This window comes from Episyrphus balteatus, chromosome 1 (assembly GCF_945859705.1).
Source record: "Episyrphus balteatus chromosome 1, idEpiBalt1.1, whole genome shotgun sequence".
Classification (NCBI taxonomy): Eukaryota; Metazoa; Arthropoda; class Insecta; order Diptera; family Syrphidae; genus Episyrphus; species Episyrphus balteatus.
In genome coordinates this window covers 172,670,479-172,695,050 of record NC_079134.1, presented here as the reverse complement: position 1 = coordinate 172,695,050, position 24,572 = coordinate 172,670,479, and the positions used below count along the sequence as shown (strand labels likewise).

At 31.8% G+C, this 24,572-nt stretch overlaps 2 protein-coding genes across 3 annotated transcripts in view; one reads left to right on the top strand and one right to left on the bottom strand.

Annotated features, from left to right (window-relative positions):
- LOC129921031 (oxysterol-binding protein-related protein 9) overlaps positions 1-24,572 on the top strand; it is a 68,966-nt gene that overhangs the window by 1,586 nt on the left and 42,808 nt on the right. For both annotated transcript variants that reach the window (XM_056002771.1, XM_056002688.1), the window contains exon 2: positions 18,124-18,252. In XM_056002771.1, the coding sequence (XP_055858746.1) occupies positions 18,124-18,252 (129 nt within the window). The remainder of the gene's footprint in view (positions 1-18,123; positions 18,253-24,572) is intronic.
- On the bottom strand, positions 10,615-17,804 carry LOC129906019 (elongation of very long chain fatty acids protein 7-like). Its single transcript, XM_055981674.1, has 5 exons — positions 17,506-17,804; positions 17,337-17,433; positions 11,426-11,519; positions 11,129-11,366; positions 10,615-11,063 (listed from the first exon to the last, which is right to left on the bottom strand). The coding sequence occupies exons 1-5, from the start codon at positions 17,546-17,548 to the stop codon at positions 10,723-10,725; spliced, it is 813 nt and encodes a 270-aa protein (XP_055837649.1). The 5' UTR covers positions 17,549-17,804; the 3' UTR covers positions 10,615-10,722.

The window sequence follows — 24,572 nt, the reverse complement described above, 5'->3', positions numbered from 1 at the left end:
TTGAGGTCCCCTTCCACTTGGTTGCGCCACCTCAGGCGAGGTCTTCCTCTACTGCGCCGTCCCTCTGGGTTGGAGTCGAAAACTTTCCGGGCCGGAGCATTGTTTTCCATGCGCTCCACATGACCTAGCCATCTCAGGCGCTGCACCTTCACTCTCTTGGCTAGGTTAGCGTCCTTGTACAACCCGTAAAACTCGTTGTTGTATCTTCTTCTCCAATCACCATCAATACACACGGGACCAAAAATCGCACGAAGAACTTTTCTCTCGAAATAATCCAAGATGTTTTCATCCGCCTTCGTTAAAGTCCTTGCTTCTGCACCTTATAGCAGGACTGGGATGATAAGGGTCTTGTATAGGGACACCTTAGTTGCTCGAGAGAGGGCTTTGCTGGTCAATTGCCTTCTCAAACCATAGTAGCAGCGGTTGGCTAGAGTAATTCTCCGTTTGATTTCAGCGCTGATGTTGTTGTCCGTGTTTATAGCGGAGCCTTATGATAAATATATTGATTAAAATTATTTTACTGCTTTGCCATTTCTTGTAAACAAACTGCGTACAAAAATTTGATTTTTGAATAGAAACGGCACCAATTTAATTCTTAGAACTCTTCGCAATGAACTGCGAAACACATCGATTTGACCAGAACGCCTTCTTGTCGAGGGCTCTCAAAAACACTTGCAATAATGCGTTTCATATATGGTTGAGTTAGGGGACTGCAAAGCTACCAGCTCAAGGAAGATCAACTACAGCTCCTTGTTAAAGAAATCGTGCACCAGTTGCGTAATCAATCTTGAAACTATGTAACTATCTTGGGAACTATTTAATTAAGCTGTATAATGCTATTTTATGAATGGTTAAAGTCGTATCTTATTGAAAGGGGGCAAAGAATTCTAGTTAACGGAGTTTTTAGTATATGCAAATGTTAAAGAATGGTAGTGGCTCTATTTTAGGTCCATTACTTTTTTTTAATTTACACTAACTCACTTTTCTATCAAGATTTTTCTAGAAACCGTAGTGCTTTTGCAGATGATATAGCTTTTACCTACACCGAATGTACATATTTTCAATGGGCCATATTCATAGACGCTGTCTAAGCTGTTTCCAAGAAAGACTGAAGTTTATCCTACTAAAAACCGCTATAAATATGCCCCAATGTATTGCCACCATAAATAAAGACTTACAATTGCTGAGAGTCTGGTTTGCACATCATGAATAAACTATAAGTGATAAAACCAAATTAATTTGCTTTAGCCTTACTGATAATTTTCCTAATGATTTCGAGTTGTTTTTCCACTCCCATGAGTGTCAGAAGTTTGTTTTACCCCTATATCACCATCCATGGTAGACACAACTTTTCAATGCACAACCATTGTTCATAAAACTTGAGCGAGTCGATCCCTTTAAGTACTTTTCGACTGCAACCTTACGTTAAAAACTCTACATGTAAGATTTATTTGTTGAGACCATTTTGCTCAAAAAAAAGTTTAAACTATGATCTATCATGGACTTGCTCAGTCCAAAATGCAATACGGTTTGGTTAGCTGGGGAGGTGCTTCTATGAACACTTTTGGTTGCTCAAAAACATATGTGTTCATCATTGAATCGTCAGTTTTAAAAACGGAATAAGTCCACTTTTTCGAAATTGACTTTTTGATGCAAATGTTATCTTTAGGCGTAGACAAATCTTCTAAGATGAAAAAAAAAAAAAAAAAAAAAATATTATGGGTGTCGAAGTTACAGGGCTTGGAAAATTTTATAAGTTTGAAGAACAGAATAAATCCAGGATTTCCGGCTACTGATTATGTCTTAACTAACATAAATGTTCACGGGTTTTAATTGCATAAAACGTTGGATGGGTTATGAGAGAAGATAAAACCACGAAGTGATATTAAATGAGAGGTTCGAAATTGAAGATAGGGGTGCAAAAGCCCCCTTTTCGGTTTTTTTCAATATATCTCTTAAACAAAGCATTTAATTTTGATAAATTAATTTTAAAACTTGTAGAGAATCAAATTTAATGGTGTAGTGCTTCCCAAGTGTGAAAAGTTTAAATATCTGGGGTCTATGATAAATAACGAAGGTACTTGTGATGACGATATCAATCATCGCGTAAGCGTAGGGTGGATGAAGTGGCGGGAAAATTCTGCTATCTTCTGTGATCGAAAAATGCCCCCTAAGCTGAAAGGAAGGCTCTACACCGCAGTTGTGCGTCCAGCACTCACATACGGTTCACAATGTTGGACAATGTACAAAAAGTATGAGAGTAAGTTAACGGCAGCTGAGATGAAGATGCTTCGCATGACAGCAGGAGTAACAAAGCTTGATAGAATTAGAAGTACAAAGATCCGAGGAAGCCTTCATGTTAAAAATACCATCTCCCAAAAAATTGAACACGACCGACTCAGTTGGTATTGCCATGTTCAAAGGAGAGATCCTGAGAACCCCGTCAAAAAAGCAATATCATACAACGTTCCAACACGAAATAAAAAGAAAGGTAGGCCTAAAAACTCCTGGTACAAGCAAATGCAAAAACACCAGCATTCAGTTGGCCTCAGAAACGGAACAATACAAAACCGGGAGGCTTGCCGCCGATTTCTGAGGTCAACCCGGCGAACCCCACAGGCGGATCACTAGTGTGAAGCAGTAACGTGGGAAGGTTATGATCCCCTCGACATCGAGATCATAACAGCGCCGAGAAAAAGGAAGAAGAGAATCAAATTTAATATCGGAAAAATATTTTTTAAAAATTGAAAAAAAAAAAATTCCTTACTTAAAACAGTCCAAAAAAAACATGACAAAAGTCAAGAAAAGCGATTTTTTAAAGTTTTTTTTTAACGGTATTTTTTTTTTCTGGCTGAGATAGTCATATGCATTGCTCTTAATAAAAACAGAAGATTAAATTTCCTTCAAAATGCTGGGCTCAAAAAGTTTTTTCATAAATTATATATGTATGTTTTTTTTTCATTCAAAATTAGCCTTTTAGGTGAAATTTCAAACCGTAAGTTTTGAGAACGGAATAAGTCCAACATTTTTAAACCGTTATACCTGTCTACCAGAATTCGATTGAAATAAAATTTTTATCTCGTTCGACTCAAATCCACATAATCTGTATTTTATCTGCAGGTCAAACATCTGAAAACAGTAAAATACAACAATTTTGCAAAATGGACTTATTACATTCTTAAAACTGACGATTCAATTATGAAAGTGCATTGTTTAAAGAAAAATTTACGTAATAATTTTATTAGCTGCGTTCCTTTGGAAATATTTATCTACTGCTTAGTACTTAAAGCAGCTTTGAACTCCTTTTTCAGTATAGCAAAAGTAGTTCAAAGTAGTTTTAAGTACTTAGCAGTAGATAAATATTTCCAAAGGAACGCAGCTATTATAACGATTTCTTTCTTGAAACCATTGAAGGAGCAATAAAGAAATATGTATATTTACTGCAATTTCGCTATTAAATTAACTTTACCCCTTTGTTTTTTATTGTAAAATTCAGTATACAGCCTGAACTACATCAAAACACAAAGTCAAAAAAGTACAAAAAAGTAAACACATGTGATCGAAGAGGCAGCTCTTCGATCACATAGCTCCTGTCATTTTGCGAAAAAAAGCTCTTTTGACAAACAATTGAAATTTCAAATACAGTCGATTCCCTATAAGTCGTACTTCGTTTAGGTCAAATTTACCGTTTTTAATGAAACCGCCTGCAGCAAAAAGATTAAATAGATTCCTCTTAGTCGAATTTCCCTCTAACTCGAACCAATTTTCGTGTCCTGTGACAATTCGACTTAGATGGAGTTGACTGTAATTTGTTTACTTTTTCAATTTTTTTTTATTTGATATTTCAAAACTTCAAAAACAAAAGAGCTTTTTTAGTTAATTTTTTTCCAATAAATGTCAGGTAAATATACATCTTAGAGGATATAATATATGGAGTGCTTGTTCCTATACCTAATACATTGTAACGCCATATGCATGGATAGGGGTCGCTGCCTTCGTTTTTCAATGAGAGTCCGGTTCCGCAGCTGTAAATAAACACGCTTGTTGAAGACAGCCATCAAATGAAAATAAAATGGAGGCATGCACTCATCGAAAAACTTAAAGAAACTAGAGCCCTCTATAAAAGCTTCACGGAACTAACAGCACAAGCACTCCATATATTATATCCTCTAAGATATACATACATGTGATTTTTATATTTTGAGCTTTGTTTACTTTTTTCTACTTTTTTGACTTTGTGTTTTGATGTAGTTCAGGCTTAACAAAAGAGTTATGATTTTTTTTTTAAATTAGGAATAGACTTTAGACCTACCCTGTCTATAGTTTTCCATGCTTTCAAATGCAAAAAATTGACAATCTGATGCAGGTATAAAAAATAATGGTTATTTAAGCTACTCTAACTCTACATATCGTGGGCACAAAGCTAAAACCACGAACCTGCAAAAATATAGTTTTGAGAAAAACGGCTTCAAAGTTTTGAAAACTCATGCAAACTCATATTCGCGATTTTGGCTTTGTGCCGACGATATATCATATATTAGGGTCCTCCAGGATGATGTCTCAGACTTCTGTGTTTAGTGCTTTACGTATTTTAGTGTAATATTGTAGCTATTTAGCAACTACAACACTTGAAACCTGCAAATCAAACAAGGCGGTTGAACTTGTGCATCTGTAGGTTGCATCTATCAGTTTTATACTGACCACCCGCAGTTGAAAACCATGAAGAGAACTTGCAAGGTACAATGTTGGAACTCTGTTACTGTCATGTTGAATGTTAGACGGCAAACCATCCGCTGATACAAAGCACAATGATGGTTGTCAAAATTTCCGTCCAACCGACTCACAATGTTTTAACAGTGATCGATATCCTAACTTAGGTGCAACTTTAAGGTGTATTGTGTCACAGTTTTACTTGAAAAAGATTATCTTTTACATATCCATTCCACTGAAGAATAATTTTAGTATTTAAAGTAGTTCGAGAGATGTTAGTTAGAGTTAGAAGGAAGGACCTTTATAATTAAGAAACAACTTTTGGGTCTCTACCAGCAATTAATATATGTAGATACCGTCGTTTTATCCTTAAGGGGCTGGTGAAGCTTGAAAAGTTATATTGATAATGATGTTTTTTGAGTGTTTTGTCTAGAACCTACATTATATGGCAGGTAGGTAAGTAGATATGGCGGCATCAGCGAAAGAACAATGATTTAACCCTTTCAACCCTGAAAGCCCTTATAACCCTAACACCAAATTGTTGTTGATATTCCAATCAAATAATTTATTTCAAGTGTAACTATCCCTGTGGGCAATTCTGAACACAGGTGCAACAAAAAACGTTTTTCTAGGTAATGTTTCCAATTTCTTACATAGTTAATTTTTTTTTACTCTTGGACATATTTGTTCCAACAGACGCGAAAGTGTTAAAACACTTTCTCGCAATAAAATTATTAGTAAATATGTATTAATCATATGACAAAATATTGACATGTTCTTCCGTTGGCAAGAAAATTTGCTTTAAAAATAGAAAATAATTTTCAGCGTCACAATATCATTTTTTTCTGATGAAAAGACCATGACTTTTGTCGGTGAGCAAAGAAAAAAAAAATTAAAACTATTTATTTTAATTATGAATCAATCATGAAAATGCACAAACAAAACAAGGTCGTAGAAGGTCTACAACAACACAGAATATTAAGCCACGAATATTAAATTATTAAATGCGTTTTAGCATTTAAGCTTATTTGTTTTCTTTTTTAAAGCAGACCTTCTACTTTCATCATCAAATTATCGCTGAACAATATTTTTTTTTTTTAAATTGCAATCAATTTAACAGAAAGTGTTAATGAAATGCCTCAACCCACACGACAGAAGCTAAATTTTAAGTGAATTTGTCATTCAGGTCTAAGAATTTGTGTACACATAAAGTGAGCAGACGTGGCCAATCTCACCCAAAAAATCAAAAAGTCTGCAAAGAATCGCGTAAACATGACAAAATCAACAACAATCATGCCAGCCATCGTATCGAGAGCAACAAGTTTAAAAGTTCTAAAATTAGCCTTGGTCGATGTCTATGTATGAAAACGGAATGAAAAATAATGCACGATCTGTATTCCATCCTCGCAGTCAGACACAAAGCGTTTAAGGCCTACAAAAACACCAACAACAAACTCTGAAACTGATAATGATAAACAAACTTCTTCATAAATAGAACCAACAAAAAAAAAAATTGCGAATTTTTATTATCTTCTTGGCGTTTTATTGTTTATATGCCATATTGTTTGCTTTTTCGTTGATAAACAAAAAAAGTATCTTGGGTACCGTAAAAATTCTGTGTATTTTTGTACTAGATAATTTGTATGATTTAAATTCACATTTTGAATATGCGAAATTTATAAATTATTTGATAGTTTTTTTTTATACACTAGCTCAAAAAATTAAAATAACAAAAAAATCGTGATTTTTTTATTTTAGTGATTTTCGAAAGGCTGTATCTCAGTAAAAAATGATCGTATCATGGCAAAACAAAAAGCATGTGAAAGCTACATTCTTCTTGTTTTAGGATTTTATAACTAAATATAGCTAAATCATTGGAAATATTCAAAAATATTTTTTTTTCTTTAGAAAGGCAAAACTTTTAAGAAAGGCTATTTATTTATAGCTTCAAGATTATTTTTGCTTCTAACTTCTCCAGGAATTAGACTTAGACTCCAATACCAAAAACCATACTCTTGACTTTGAAAGGAAAATCAGAGCTGGGTAAATCGTTCCACATTCTTGATGTGCGGTTGAAGAACAAATCTCTTTAAATAACTGTAAAGTAGAGTGAACTGATAGGCATTCATAGAAGCGCGAGTATTACCGTTGAAATATTTAAAGGGAAGAATGCACCTGGATATATTTAAAGAGCGCTGTTTATAAAAATATGTAGTGTTTGACCGAAGGTCGATTTTCAGCCGAAGCCGAAAGCTTCGATCGGACACTAAAAATATGTATAATACATATAAGGGGAGACAAGAAATGTTATGACGTTGTTCAAATAAATAAGCATTCATTCCTTTTCTATTGCTACGAAAACCGTACTGCCGGTCATTAAGAAGCTTTTATGCCTCGAGATATTTCTTGAGTTGATAATTAATCACACTTTCCATGACCTTGGGAAGTTAGTGTAATCGGTCGTTAGTTAGAAGGTGAAGAAGATTCGCCTTTTTTACTTGCGATATATGTATGTAGTTACTATATATGTGCCCATGATTATGAAAGTGGACTAAGTCACTTTTTGCATTGTTTGAAGAAAAACTTACATAATAGTTTTCTTATAACGATTTAATTATATTTCTTTTATGAAATCACTAGAGGAGCAATAAAGAAGTTTATTTACTGCGATGTCGATTTCAAATAAACTTTACCCCTAAGTCACTCCCAAAAATGGCATCAAATCTAGCCTTAAAATAATTATTATTTAAGTTTATTTGAAATCGACATCGCAGTAAATAAACTTCTTTATTGCTCCTCTAGTGATTTCATAAAAGAAATATAATTAAATCGTTATAAGAAAATTATTATGTAAGTTTTTCTTCAAACAATGCAAAAAGTGACTTAGTCCACTTTCATAATTAAGGGCACATATATCAAGTTGTGCATTCGTAAAAAAAAAGTTGAGATAACAATCAAACATAGCATAACGATCATAGAGAATGCGAAAAAAGTGGATTGAAAGTCCGTCTGTCAGGATGTCAATCTGGCTGTCAAGATGTCTGTCGGTCTGGGATGGGCCGATCTACTCTAAACGTGGTATGTAGCAGTTTTTTGATTCCGTACAGAGGGGTTTTTGGAATTAATTTTTTTTTTACCAAATACAATGGTACCTGTCTCCTACGATTTTGATAAAAAAAATTCAAGTATTAGTTTTTAGACAAGGTTTATCTTTTCATGAAAAAAGTTTTTTTTTTTTTTTAATCGTAAATAACGGTACCTCCCATAGCCACGGTTGCCACTTCAAAAAAAATTTGTGACCAAGAATGTAAATAAAAATGACCAAACACCAAAATGACCAAAATAATTTGTTTCTGCTAACTTTTAACTAAAGACAAAATTATATAAATAATATACCTAAGGGACATTAGAACAGTAACCATAAATGATTAAAATCTTGTAGAGTTGCTTATGAAAATGGTCCTCATTTTTCGGGTTCAAGTTTTGCAACGGAACATTGTCTAAATAGCATTACCTGTAGAAAAATACCCGAATTTTATCCCTTTTCAGGAAAAATTGAAATTGGGAAAATTATCTATAAATTTGAAACTGAAAGTTCCGAAATGGAGATCATTGATGTTACTTAAAATGTTTAAAGATAAAATTGATTGTTTTAGATGTTTGTCAGCTTTTTTTTACTATAAAAAACTTCTTCAATGTACTCAAAAAAAATTCTCTGTTCTTCTGGACAAGAAGTAATATTTTTGATATACTGTTTATTTTTATACCCAACGTGGAATCCTTTAATTTTTTGTGGACATGAAAATTGAAAGTAGATCTTTCACGTTAACAAGATTTTACCCGGAAAAATTAAATGTCATTTTCCCTTATTCTGAGTTGTGGTCGAAAAGTTGTTCACATTCGGAAAACTCCCCGCATTTCGTACTTTTTTTTCCGGTTATATGCAAGGTAGTAAACAGCTCGCTTCTCACTAAAATTTTGGTAAGAATATAAGAAACTAGTCGAACAAAAAATATTTCTGGTAGAACTTTTTACTGGAAACTAATAACAGCGCAGGCTGATACTTTCTTCATTTTTTCAAGTGAATATAAAATGACCAATTTTGGTCATAAATGACCATTGTGGCAACCGTGCCCATAGCACCGTTTTTGTTTTTAAATCTGATTTTCTCCCAAACGATTTGGTTAATTTGAACGAGTTTTTTTTTAGCAAAAGCACTTTAATAGTTTTTATCAAAAAAAAAAAAAATTTTGAAAAAAATGATTTTTTGATATTAAAAATTTTTTTGAAAAATCGAATTTTAGAAAACGAGACACCGAATTTTTTTAAATTTTGATTTTAGGTGGTTGATTAATAGTTTCTACGAAATGGCATACCAACTTTATTTTTAAACATTTTTTTCAAAAAATTATTTATTAAAAATCTAACGATTTTGAAAATTTTTTTCTTAAAAAATTCATCTTTATAAAAGAAATTAAACTGCATACTTTTTTTGGAGCTCGATTTTATTTAAATAGTTGTTTTTTTTTTCATTTGAAGAACGAATTTTATGTTTTTTTTTTTCTATTTTCATTCAAATTTACCAAATTTGTATTAAAAAGTCTTAAAAATTTTTGTGATTGGAATTCAAGAGCAAAAACGTGCATATTATTTTGGGATGTGCTGGACAAATGCCGTTTTCCATGTAATCGCAAAGTCCAGTAAAGTAAGATATATGGAAAATCTTACGGATTAATGTATGTCAAGATCTTTCGCGACTCTTGCAAATGTGTTAGTTGGAACCGAGGTGGTGTTACAAATGTTTTTTTTTTTTTTTTTACAAATTACCAAAAATCTTAACTTCCTTTGGGACATTGAGATTGAAGCACTTCTATCTATAAGTCTAAGCACTAGCTGGATATGCAAATAGATTATTACAAATTATATTTTTTAAATATCGAGATATTGTATTGTCCCAACCATTAATTCCAACTAAATACTTAATTTTCTATAAGCTTCTCGATAACAGCTTTAGTGGTTTTCACATTAAACCAATATCTAAACCTACCTTATTTTATATTATAAAAACAATTATTTTATGATCTAACTTAAGCACTCGTGCAGCAAAAAAAGCCGGTGTCATGTTTTCACGTGTCTACTATAATGTTTTTTTTTTACAAAACTATCGATATAAACAGATGAACTAAGCACATTGAACACCCAAAGCACCAGAGCGTATCTACTTGTCGTAGGTACAACAAAAATAATGTAAAAAAATGACGTAAGATCAAAAGTTAACTGGGAAATTTAATTAAAATGTATTTACGTATAGCCTACGTGCATGAAGAAGATTCTGCTGGCTGACAATTTTTCCCCAGATAAAATTTTGCTCAATTAAATTAATTTAAGTAGGTCACTCTCACAGAGTATAGTCAGTCTTCAATATAAGGGAAGCATTTTATAGACGATATGATGGAACCGAACGAGGTGGGTTGGTAGTACATTATTTAGTCTCGACGAAATGTCGAAGACCAAAAATAAAATGCAGATACACTGTTAATATGAAAATATGTATGGACTTCCCTCCGCATCGAACTGTCAATTAATGTTTATTTCTTTAATAATCAAGTCTGCATATTGATGAAGTTAATTTTTTATTTTTGAAGAGTTGATAGTCTATCCAATAAAATGGTCGACTATGTTCCCATGCAATTTTTTGGCTGGTGTAAAAAATAGTATTTAAGTTTTTCGAGACAGATTTGACGATGAGGTAATTTTAAACAAAAAATTTAGACTTTTTAGACAAACTTGGCCAAATTTTAAGTGCAGATGTCAACAATTACGTAATATGATTTACGTTAGTAGATTTTGATGAGCAATAAATATGAATGATGAGTAAGAATGACTAAACATAAAATATTTTTTGTTTTTTTTTTTCTCTTTTATTTCTCTTTTTTTCTGTACATACAAATTGAATATAAAATAACGTATTCAATTTATTTTAAATCGCAGTTTTATCTGTTCTTTTTTGTTTCAATTTGATTCAACTTTTTTCTTCATACTTGAAGCTAATTTTTGTTTTTTATTTTTATAATTTTTCTGATAAAAATCATAAAACATATAAAAGAATGCACAAATAATGCCAACGTGCATTGCTAAAATTAACGGTGGGATATAGCAGCCGAGTATTAGGACAACAACAACTTGTAGTAAGATTAAGAAAAATTGTACCATTTGTATTGTTGTTATAGCTTTCTTAAGCGGTGTCAATTTGGCAACAATTTTTGTTGGAAGGACAGCAGCCATTAAGTAATAAAGATACATTACAATATGAACGTTGGAGTTTAGGAAGATGGGATAGAGCGCCGAACTCGCTGAAATGGAAAAATAAAATAAATTTATTGGTTTTCAAAACTTATATTTTAATAACTTAACATACCTGGATAAAACTTTGACTGGTATACTAAAGTCACCGTTGAACAATGATGGAAGACATGCAAAAATGAAACTTGTCTTTGTTTTTTTCTTAAAACAAAAACAACAGTTTCACTAAGCTCTGTTACTTTCAGCCAAAATGTTAAGATACTGAGATGATCGAATTGTTTTCGATGTAGAGTACCAGGTTCACCGACAACACATTTCCAAAATCTTAAAGCTGGTGGTTGTGATGAGCAAATCTGGAAAAAATTGTTTTTATTTTACTTATTGATTCTTCATATAGAAGAAAAAAACTTACTTTGCCTACTAACCAAACACAGGCAACGACTTGAAAAATATTATAACAAATTATGTAAGTTTTTAATTGATAGGCAGGTCTTGATTTCATTAAACTAAAAGAAAAAAAAAAGAAAAACAATCAATATTTTTGTAAATAGCAATAAAAATAAATATTTTTTTTTATAACAAATAGCATTTGTAGTTAGATTTGCAATTTTATTTAGATTTGAAAAGATTTTGTCGAAAATTTTCGGTCTGCGAAATTTTACAATAATTTTATTTGAGTGGTGAATTTACAAAAGGGGAAAAAATCACTTTTAACTTTTTTCAAACTAAGTCAGCAGTTCTGTTCTCCATATTCTAATAATTTACCCAGCCCAAGTTTAATGAAAACAGCAAACTGATCCCACAAATCGGCTCTGAAAACCGGTTAAAACTGAAAATCGATGAAAAAACACAATTTTTCGATTTTCTAAAAATTGAAAAAAAGTGTTTGTATCCCCTATTAAACAGTCAATCCTCAATAAGTAATTCATTGGCGTCACTCAAGTTGAGATTTTTCTAATGAAGACGTCTAACATCTGATTAAATCCTGAGCTAGTTACTTGAAGGATTCTTTCAGTTCGCTTAAGAAACTGAAGAAACTACTTGTTTTCATAACTTAAGTTAAATTAATTACCAAGTATGATCGGAAAAGCCAATAAGTTTGACCGTCATGTAATTAATGATGCAAGTACAGTAGATTAGTCATTATTTGGGACATGAAGTTGGATAGCCGTCATCCCGTTGGAAATACTGAATCAAAGTGAAATTTTCATGTAAAACGTTATTTCCTTTGATTTTTTTTAGTTAATTTTCTAATTTTATATGGGGTTTTCCGGATTGTACCGCGAAACTGGACAGTTGAAACAAAATTATAGAATTTTTCGCTATTTAGAACTAATTGATGTCCATCCACCGTGGAATCTCGGCAAAAAGCAATATAAGCAAACGAAGGAGTGTTCCCACCAAGGCACTCCCAACAATTGACGGTAGCGGAAGAATTCATTTATAGAATCAACGGTAGCGTCAGCAGTTCCAGTTAGGCCGAACTACTTGGTGAACCCCCTTATATGAGCTACTCCGACATATTCAGAGCACAGGTCTATAAGGTACAAATCACATCTAGGCAAAATAACATCAAGGTGAGCCTAGCGACACACTCCAACATCTAAGAGCTTTCCATTAAGCGTGCATGCAATTCCTTGGGTTAGGCGACTGGAGATCACCGGCGTAGTAAAAGACGATCAAATTACACAAATAGGAGCATGCCAGTGTCGACAAAAAATGCGATAACGTTTCGCGAAATTTTTGGAAAATTTCGAGCATTATGGACAATCTTGCTAATACGAGCAGCACTACCCCGCCAGGCAGTACAGATGCTTCGCACAATACTGATCCTGGACCGATTAGTAATAATCGGGTCAGAGCTATACGGATTCCGGGGGCTAGCAAAGTAATGCACGAGGTGAGAAGAAAATTAAGAGTCGCGAGTTGGAACGTGGGCAGTATGAACGGCCGAAGCTGTGAATTAGAAGAGATGATGAAGAGGAGGCGAGTGGACATCTTGTGCGTCCAAGAAACCAAGTGGCGAAACACTGGAAACAGAGCCCGTTTCTTAGACGTCAAGACAAAACAATACAAGATGTTCTACTACGGAACAGAGCAAGGTAGAAACGGAATCGGTGTCATCCTTGCGGAAAAACTTCTCGGAAGCGTTTTGGCCATTTCGAAGTCCAGTGACCGATTGATGTCTCTTAAACTGGTGATGGAAGGAAAGGTGTGGAAGCCAAGAAGAAATGCGCCCAGCATAAAGCAGAGAGTACGGAAAGCATGTATCGCGAGCTTGGGGAAATATCTGATCCAGCTGCTGATGCAAACCAGGCTCTCCAGGTACTGCGACATGCCAAGATGAACAAGGGTGCAGCCATCTTCAAAATTGCCGCTCAAAGGAGAAGGAATGCTCAGGAAATACGTTCACCAAAGTTCATTAACGATGCTCAAGGCCTACTACTTGTGAATGACGACAAAATTCTCCACAGGTGGCGACAGTATTGTGATGAACTCCTAAATGAGCAATTTCCCAGGATATACTTTCCAACAGCCGAACCTAATTTAGACGAAGTACCCGACCTTACAGTCGAAGAAGTTAGCGTGGCGGTGAAAAACTCCAAGAAAGGAAAAGCTATTGGTCCAGACGAAATACCCTCTGAGTTCTGGAAGAGGATGGGAGACATTGGGTGTAAATGGCTCACGATTCTCATCTCCAAACTTATAAGTGGTGACCAAATGCCAAATCAGTGGAGGGAAAGTTTCCTTCTCCCAATCTACAAAGGAAAGGGGGACACACGAAACTGTGATAACTACCGATCGATTAAGCTGATGTCACACACCATGAAGATCGTTGAGCGGATTTTGGACGGCCGACTGCGAAAAATAATACGGCTGTCTGATGACCAGTGCGGGTTTGTCTCGGGTAAATCAACCACAGATGCCATACATCTGTGGCTCCCCACATGCGGAGCCGTAGTGTGAAGCAGTAAAGTGGGAGAGTTGTGACCCCATCCGAGATCATGACTATCGTCGATAATGGAGAAGAAGATTAATGTACATTGTGATTGTTTTGGCATTGGCATTGATATCTGTATCCGCAGAAGGAGTTTACATGTTTTTTTTTTTTTAAACAACACGCAGCTGCCGATACAAATTTTAGAAAAATTATATTAGTTTTTTTTTTAACCGGACTTAAAAAAATTAAAATGATTGTTAAATCAGAAGTTTTAAAAAGGTGAACTGATTTTGAGGATTGTTTTTGATTTATTGCTACCCGCAATGAAAAAAATTTCTTGCTTCATACTTTTTAAGCGTATTTTATAGTAGTCGGATTTTAGTTTTTTTGAATTAATTTTTTTTTTAGATTGGTTTATACAAAAAAATTATTTATCACTAAAAAAACCTGTAGTAAATCAGGTAATGTTCAAGATTTTATATTGAAGAAATAAAACTTTTTTAAAATCTATGTAGATACAGTGTTGCCAGAATATTTTCGAGGGAAAAGTAGTCCAAGTAGTATCCAAAAATAGCCGCTTTCAAAAGTGGGCCAAAAAAAAACGCATAAAATTCGTTTTTGTATGAGATTTTTTTTTCAATTTTTACATAAGTTTTGTTTATCAGACTTCAACTATAATTATTTGTTTTTCAACCGTCAATAAACGGATCAGAAGATGGAAGAAAAATATGGCTCATGGTGGTTTGGCAAAAACTGGAAAACGTCTTAACCGATTTGGCTGATTTTTGTTTTGTTTTCTTCATTTTAATGCTGTTTTCATATTCATATTCAGAAAAAATAAAAAAAATCAGGAAATTTAAGAAGAAAAAAGAAAAATTAAATCGAAATTTTCGTTTTATTCGAATTTTTGTCAGATGGGAGCTTGAGGCAATATATAATACCTTCTATTTTCAATATTTATGGTAAAAGTAATTCACTCCGATGGTATTTTTATTATACAAAAATAATAGCTTACAAAATAACTGTATCCAAACAGTAGCCAAACTAGTTTATATTGAAATTCTTTATTTATTGAAAAATTAAATTAATTTGTTTGCATAGTATTTTTATTATTTTGTTGCATATGCAGGGTGTCTAATAAGTAATGGACCAAACGAAATGTGCTGATAGGCCAACTTTAGATCTTTCAGAAATTGGTAACTTGTTCATTCCAAATCCTTGAGGTTTTCGATTAAATATGCAGTTCTTGTGAAATTTCAAAAAATCCCTACTTTGCAACAGTACACAGAGAAAAAATAAGGCAGGGATGACTATGCTTCTGGTATATTTAACTTTATTTCTGGTATATTCAACTTTATTCTGATTAAATATACTAGAAGTAAAGTTATCCCTGGCGTTATGTTTTCTCCGTGTATTTTGGTTCCTCTGCCCATAATTCATTTTTTTTTTTTTACCATTCTTTCACTTAAACATTGCCTAACAATAAGAAACAATTAATTAATAAAAATATTTTTTATTTCATACGCCATTTATCTTCAAATTAATTAACAGTTCCAAGTTTTATAAAAACTCAATTTCTTACTTTTATTTCAAAATAACAAGACGAACAGTATTTGTATAGTGTGACTCTGGTTTATTATTTTTAAAATATGTCCCGGCATTGCAGTTTTCAAAAAAGTATAAAAGTTTCCAAAGTTGAAGTTAGATAAAAAAAATATTACAGTTTTAACTCAACAAAACGGGGGTTTTCAGACCAAAAAAGCCTTTTATTCATCATAACTTTTTTCTAATGATTTAATGATTTTGCTTTAGCAAAAATGTAGAACTTTAAATTATCTACATTTTATACCTTCACAGTTTTTTTTTGTACAATGCACGGTTCTTGCACTATAGCTCATAAAACTGGAGTTAGGCTCACAGGGTATGAAAATTGAATTTTTGCTTCCAACACTACAAAAGCAAATCTTAGGAGGGGAAAGGGTGATTATCTATTGTTTTGGTTTACCATGAACCCAAAAAGTGCAAATTAAACCCAAGCACAAAAAATATTTTGATTTTTGTCGACCTGTGTTATTAATTGAGGCTGTGAGAACAATAGTGGCGTAAACCACTTTTTTTCAAAAATGCGTTTTTTATAAAAATTGGTCTCTTAATATATCTATTTTAATACAAAAATAGATGTATGCAGCTAGCTACACTCAAAACTAGATGGAGCTCAAAAAGTGTTGTTTTAAAAAACCCTGTTTCTGTAGCTCAACACTGAATTTTATGGCTTACGCTACTATTGTTCTTATAGCCTAAATTAAAGTGCAGGTTTTTTTTTCACAAAAACAAATTTATTGTATTTAAATCAAGGAAATAAGAAATTAATACACCAGAGTAACTTCAAACCTCTAATTTTAGTATACAACTCGATTTTGTCCATCTTCATACAATCATTGAGAGCACATTTGCTGTAATTGAATTTGAGGAGTAAATTGTACACCATCATCCTTGCAACTCTGGCAATTTGACGTTCGAAAATATTTAAAACCTAAGAGCCAAAGTTCTTGTTGCATTCTTCACATAAACAATGACTTCTTTTTCTTCCTATTCACTTTCTTGTAAATCACATCACTGATATCAAGATTATCAAATCCTGGAAAAAAAAGTCTGTCAACTTAATAAATTCAATAATTGAAATACGGTGCCAACACTTCTCTTTCTCAAGTGCATTAACCTCAACTTTTTTTTTTGATATCCAAAAATGGATATTTTTTTTTTCAAAATTCTGCAAATCACAATCGAATAAACTTTAAACCGGGCCATTTGAAGTGCTTTATTAAGTTCAAATTTTGAGGAATTTAACCTTTACAAGTTCATAATTCCTAACGTACAAGCACAGATATTCAAATGGCTAAATTCTTATTTTTATTGAATGTTAACTACAAATTTATGACAACAAAGTTCATTTGGTCAATTGAATCTATACTATATGCGTACATTTTGTCAATGTTAAGTGAATTCAAAAATTCAATTTAAATTAGTTTACACATAATGAACTTAAAACTTTGTTTTAAGTTCAAACAAAACTTTGTTTTAAGTTCAAATGGAAACCAAATGCACCAAAATAGAAACAATAAAAAACGCAATCGCAATGTTTATTCATTTCCTTATGGGAAATAACAAAAACAGAATAATTTATATTTAAGTGACCAAGAATTAATACAATACCCGCACAACCATACCAAAAAACTATAGGTACGCATCTAATGAATAATGAACTTTAGTAGTCTTGATATGAAATTTCAATTCACCAACTTTTTTTTTTATTAAAAAAAGAAGACTTAGGGTTAATATTCATTTCCGTTTTTACTAAATCCTTTACCAGATGACATCTTACCTGGGTCCGATTTTTAAAACCACCAGCAAGTATATGGGTAAAATTGTACATAAAAAGATTGGATTTCTTATTCCGAAACGGTCTTCCAGTTTAACATCTACATAAAAATGAGTTTTTATCTATTTTTAGCAATATTTATATATTTTTTCACTAGATTAATCACACTAACCACTCGTTTCCGAAAAGATATCAGCAATTTCTTCAAATACCATTTTGAAAAGCACTTAGTTTATAAAACAAACAAAATCACAGATAAAAACTGCCCCTTTTAATAAGGGGTCGACTTTACAAAAAAAAGAAAAGTTACAATTATTAAAAAAAAAACTAAAAACTATGCGCCTTTCTTTTAAGTTCCATGGAAAAGCTCTAAATATGCACCACAAACTCTGTCCCCAGTATATCCAATCCAAGTGGCTTTAAAAAAGACCAAACCTATCCACACGACAGACAATTGTAAAGTAAAACGCAAACTTTTTTAATGTAAATAATGTTAATCAAAATTCGAAAATCAATCCTAGTCTTGCATATAAGGTTAATAATTAAAAAAAAAAATAATAGTTTAGAATTAAATTATTGTTCGACTTGCATTAAATCGATTAAAGTACGCAAGAACTAAAAAAGAAAAAAACAATAGCTTTTCTTCGACGTACATTCTGTAGTTGTTTTTTTTTTTTTTAATTATTGTTATTTCTTGCGTTTCATTAATTTGTTTTGTTTTTTTTTTTTTTTTTTTTATTTTAAGGAAAAAACGTGTCATTAATTTGTATATTTGAATTTTTATTTTTAGTCAAAAGAAAAAATGATGAAAGGTGTAAGACGTGGCTGTGTCAGATTAAAGGATGCTGTGATTGGAATCGATGATCAGGAAGATAATACTTTTACAATTACTGTGGACCATAAAACATTTCATTTTCAGGTAAGTGGAAATAAAATAATTAACTTAAAAAGAAATTTAAGAAACACGAAACAGACTATCCTTGAGTGCCTTTACTTTGTAATTTAAACAACATTTATATTTAAATTTATTAATACCACTTAATGAATGATGAATTTTTTGTAAAAAATGTTTTAAAATTCTGAATATTGTTTATTATCAGCTTCCGAATAAAGGTTATTTTAAGATTCAAATTAAGACGAATTTAAAGCAATTTTCAAACACTTAACATTAAATTTAAATAAAAATATTATTAAAGGACACCAGCAACACAAAAAAATTCCATGCCATATCTTTAATAGCAAGAATCTATTATTTGATTTTGCTTCTAATTTAGGAAATTGGTATGACTTTGTGCAACATGCACATTCTCAAAGAATTAGCTATTCAAAAAACCTTCTTTCTATTTTAATCACAACTGTTTTTTGCCTATAAACCTCCAAAGAAAGACACAAAGTAACCTTGGATTTCGAGTTACTTTGTATCACTGACGTTATCTATAAGGTATTCAGTCAAAATAAATTTTTACTCCTATTACGATTGTCAACTATCAATTGATAGTTGATAAATGCTGAAATTTGATGTTTTAAAAACTAATTTGGGGAAAAACTGGTCATTTTTTTAATGGAATTTTTTCAATTACATTTTAAATAATAACGGTTTACGCATCATTCTGTATTAAATTTTTTTGCATACCTATTAGATAATAAGAGATCGAAATTAATTTTTTAACAACTATCAATTGATAGTTGACAATTGTAATCAGGGTCTTTGTAATTAGTCTCACCTAAGTATTAAATAAAGCACATAACAAAGAACATTTCACTCCCTCCTAAAGATTTTGATTTCCGATTAATCCAAATTTGGCAATTCAAATTTGCATATCCCTATCCTATGTAGGCACTTCATGAGCCATAAACAAAATTACGACTAAAACTGTGTTCTCCATTTAATTCACATATTGCGTTAATTTTTTTGTAAAAAGTTAACGTTAATTTTCTTAAAAAAATATATCTCAATTTCCCCTCTCATCCAAAACTCTTATTTACCAAGTTTGACGCAAATCATTTCAGTAGTTTGGACTACACAACTCGAGTAAGAGAAACGACATAATTACGAGACCCACTTTTTTCGCACGGTTGGTATCTCGAGTTTTTATTTATTTTTTAAAACCACACGATTCCCTTAGAATTGAGTCACCAAATAAAAGTTCCCATTTTAAAAGTGGCAACCCTTTTTTTCATTTTCAATATCAACTTATTATTCATTTGTAACTGATTTTAACCTCTAACCTTATAAGCTAAATTATTATTCGACAGTCGCCTCTTCGAATAATAACAAATCTGACTACAAGGTTAAAAAAAAATTTGTTAAGTTAAAAAAACCAAAATGTATGCCAAGAAACGGTAACGCTATTGTTACGTTGTATGATTTTTTGCGAAAGTTATAATAATGCATTTTTATTGTAATGCCACATTGCGTGTAGCTTTGTCAAAATAGCTTAAGGAGGTACCTATTCGTCCTAAGCGAAATATTACAAAAAAAAAAATCAATTTTCGAAATAAAAATCGTCTTACCAAACTCGAAAATCCTAAACGTTTACGCGAATGGCATGACAAAAACCACTTTTTTGAATTTCTCCACCATCGTTGTTTTCAATTAAAAATCTCTACAAAAAAACTTTTTCCACGAAACCAATAGCAAGTAAAAAGTTAATTGGTTCACTTAGCTATCCATTATTTGTAACAAAAATAGTAAAGGTCCTATTATGACGTTCAACTCAAGTCGAACGATTTGGGAAACACTCTTATCATGGTATTCTTTAGAAAACTACAACAGTCTGTAATCAAAAGAAAGAAAACGATGTGAAAATATAATTTTAAAAACGCTAAATAGCTTATTAAAGGATCATAACTAAGTTCGCCAAGTTTTTCTAACGATTCACATTATGGCCTAAAACAATGAACATAATTTCAAAAATTTATAGTTTACCAATTTTATTATTTACCGTATGCAAAATTTATGAAAACGGAGGCGGGAAAAAACTTTTTCCGAGTAAGTTTTTTTTTTTAGAATTTTATAAATATGTAGGTACTTCAACCGAAAATTGTTTTAAATGAAAGTCCTATTACTCCAGTCAAAGCGTCGGAAAAAAGGGCCTCACCTTGCGCAGGCACTGTCAGTTTTTATTTCATGGATCGATAGGGGTATATTTAAAAGGCTTAAACCCAATTTCTCACCACCTGATCATTCTTATTAGCGGAGTTATTCACAAAAATGCATTTTTTGGGATATTTTACTACTAAGCTAATATCTTTGCTCCAGATTGTCGTAGACCAAAAAATAAACATACATTCTCTTCCTTATAATATTTTCTATCGTTGTATGTAATTTCATTGTATTTGAGTGAGTAAATACAAAATGGCAGCCATTTAAAGTCAAATTCTTGTTGTTAAAAAACACATTTTTGTCATTACTTCGAAAAAAGCTTATTTCATGATTGACATTTTTCTAATCTATTTTGTAGCCCTATTCATGTCCTGCATTTTACAGAAAAAATCAGCTCTTTATCACCAAAGATGGCCGAGCAATTGATAAATGAACGCATGAAAAACCGGTGCAAAAACACCCAAAAATATCGTTTTTTGGGAATAACTCGGCTTCAGAGTGTCCTACGACAAAAAATAAAGCTATTAATTGTTCGTTACAACATTTTCTATCGATTAAGTGCACATTATTTTTGTTGAAACAAATAAAAAATAAGTAATATTAAGTCAAAGACGTTTTTTTGTTTAGCAAAATCTTGCCTTATTATTTTGTTAACGGTGCAAGTATTGGCTAAAAAAATAAATTACTGTTGTAGTCCTTTAAATTATCTACAATTTAAAAAAAAATTAGCTCTCTACGATCCAAATGACGCTTTGACTGGAGTATATCATGAATTTTAAACATTTTCTGTTTAAACCATTGTTTTAGAGCCACCTTTATAAAAAGGATCATAATGTTTTGGAGTGGTCTTATTAGAGTATTCCAAAGGAAATCAAGTTTTGTGTTATTAGATCTCCCTAACTAATTTAAAAGTCACTCAAATCATTTTTTTTTTTTTAATTTTAGAAGGCACTTTCATTTCCATAGCCAGACTCATATTTATGTTTTTGCATACTGCAAATGCAAAACTGATTCAAACAAGCCAATAGCCTTTAATTAATTGTCATTGTTCATTATCATGACGAATGTATATGGACAGGAAGTTAATACGAGGCTAAGAATATAACCAAAATGTTTCGACTGTTTTATTTGTTGTTTCTGTTGTTTTCTACTAGCAATGAACACGTCCATCACTTTATTCCTCTTCAAGACAAAAAAAAGCCATAAAAATGCTTTAGAATATACTTTCAAGTATAACACCCCCAACATTATTGTCGTTTTGGTGGCAAGACAAAAAATAAAAACAATATTATTCGTTTTCAGTTCTGTGAATAGTTCACATCGAATAGTTTTTGCATTTAAAAAAAGTTATAATTTAAATACTTATGAGTGAGAAACTTATCGTTATCCGTACTCTGTGATTATTTTAATTGTTAATTAACTATTGGTTGCACCAAAGTTTAAATAAAAGTGTTAACAAGTAATTAAGAACAGTTTTTTACGTCAAGGTACTTATTCTTACAGCAGTCATAACATTAAGTCTGAATATTGAAGAATTTAATTTATGAACATTTACTTCTTCTGCGAAAACCTTAAGAGAGTGTAATTTTAATTAAACATATCTACGTGAATATTGGCTACTAATTTGTATAAATAACTTGAATTCAAACTTCAAGAAGGCTCTTATACGTCCTTTTAAATATTTTATCGAACCCTTATTCTACCACCTATTGACTTATTGATATATGTCTTTTAAACCAATGCACAAGTGCACTTTATCCTTTTTATTCTCCTACAAAAACCTTAAGAGTTATATATGAATAAATCTCCAAAGTGAGTGTGTCAGTCCCAGACAAAACAATTATTCAATTTAAAATTTGCATTTTGTATCCCTTTTTCCCTTTTTATTTCTCTTACACAACAATTACAGAAAAAGAAAACATCTGCACAAAATGCAGATACAGTTTGCAATTCAAATGAATATTCATTTTGTTGTCACTCAGTTACACAGAGTTAGAATGTTTAATGTAATTTTCTGTACCAGAATAATTTTCAAAGACGATGAACAATGATAAAGTTTATATTAAATAAGTGTTGTTTTTTTTTTATTTCCAGTTGATTTTTATGTCGAAATCATATTAAAAACTATATCCACAAACTTCATAAAATGGTCCAGTAATTAACTTTTGTAAAATAAAAATTCACACGTTTAGTCTGAAGTTGAAAAAAATACAGAAAAGTAATGTTCTAAAGTTTTCAAATTTTGGTATAAATTATCCGGGTGGATCTCGCCTCCTACGAAGATTTGAACCTTTACATATCGACATTCATAGAACAAACTAGGGTATTAATGAGCAAACTTTTTAACTTGAACAATCCATCCTTAGACTTTAATTTGACGAAAATGTGTTTAAAAACATTGTTTCGGATCAGTGATCCACAGTCGTGATTGTTAATCAAGTACCTATGTAATGATAAATTTCACAAAAAATAATAAATATTTAAATAACATCGAAATCCAATCTTAAGACTGTTTTTGATAATGCTTGATAATGCTTCATTCCAAAAAAAAAAAATAAAAAATAGAAAAAAAATATGATATAATATTAATGGCGTTTTCGATTGGCAGTCCGGAAGCGTCCGGAATCATTCTGAAAAAGTTTTATTCACACAAAACTATCAGTTTTGTGCGAATAAAACGCTTTCAGAATGATTCCGGACGCTTCCGGAATGCCAATCGAAAACGCCATAAGTAAGATCATAAAAAAAAAAAAATTAAAAAATCGACGTGAGAATATTGTCGAAAAAATGACAAAAGTGCAATTAAATTCCCCAAAAATTTGGAACAAAAGATTTGGAAAGGCACTTTTGCATCCACAGTTTTTTGTTTTACTTAAAACAAACTCCTAAAGCACCTTCATCTTTGACAATTTTACAATTTAAGCCCATTTTTTTTTTAAATCCTCTTTAGTATACTGAAAATTAGTCTACAAAAATGTAAATATTTTGAAGATGAGCAAGTATTAAAAAATAGAAATATAAAGGAAACAAGCGACGTACAAGATTCTGCTACAGTCTGATATAAATTTAGTTTTTGAGTCACAAATGACAGACTTTGTTAGATTGAGTTTTTTAGAAACTAATTTCACTTTACAAAAACAAACTGACATATGCACTTGATCTAAAGATATTCATTTTGATAAAATTAACAACAAAAAAGTCAAGAACATTTGTTTTACTTAAAAAAAAAATGATAAACTTCAATTTGAACCTAAGCTTGAAAAATCAAAACATCATGAAAACACCACTTATCTTTTTGAATCTTGAATTTAAACAATGAAAAGCTGTGTTTTATTATTATCGAATATAAGCCCTTCATATTAAGCTTCATATAATGGACTTGATTTTTTTATTTTTGTCCACTGGTCAACGCACTCAGCGACGTGTTAAAGTCATCTTTATACCATAGGTGGGTAGGCAAAGTCATGAAACCCCAAAAGATTTGAGTACTAATTAGCCTGACCTCTTTTGTACTTAAAACACTAGCGACACAGCGGTTAAATTCTTTAATATTTTTGTTTTTCGATGGTACCAGCTACTTCATGGAGTACTCTGTACTTTAAAATCAGATATTTGGGTATTATTTTGGCCCCTTAGCTTAAGTACAAAAACAGATATAAGGAACTATTACCAAATCTATTTCTACTGAAGGCAGGGTTAAAGCTATAAATACAGGGCATTGGCCGATAGCAACTAAAAAAGGTATACCATACAACGTCGAGGTTGTAAGGTTCCACAGGAGAAAGAGACACTTGAACATTTTCTTTTCTTTGCAACTGCCAGCTGGGGCCCAATCCCAGAGCTCTAAGACATCAAGCTGTCTGAGCAAGCCAAAACAACAAGATTACAACCAAGTGACATCCACTATAGACGATACTGCTATTAACTAAGTTGATTGCAAATCGTGTCTAACGTTGAAAAAACTCGCTTCTACTGTCAGGTGAAATGTTGATCAAAGTTTTGATAAAACATCAGTGCACCTTCCGCTATTGGGCTCTTCATCGACGAGTTCCTTCTTGTGCAGGATCTGTTTCCGATTCATTGTCACAGCAATGAGGTCTACCTTTCCAAACTTAACAGTAAAATTTTGCAGG

Bases quoted from the DNA above. Each gene is read 5' to 3' on its own strand.
- LOC129906019 (XM_055981674.1), bottom strand. From the start codon at position 17,548: ATGGTATTTGAAGAAATTGCTGATATCTTTTCGGAAACGAGTG. The intron at 11,520-17,336 runs GTAAGATGTCAT...TTTTTCTTTTAG, and splicing joins GTTTTAAAAATCGGACCCAG to TTTAATGAAATCAAGACCTG. The intron at 11,367-11,425 runs GTAAGTTTTTTT...AATTTTTTCCAG, and splicing joins GTGTTTGGTTAGTAGGCAAA to ATTTGCTCATCACAACCACC.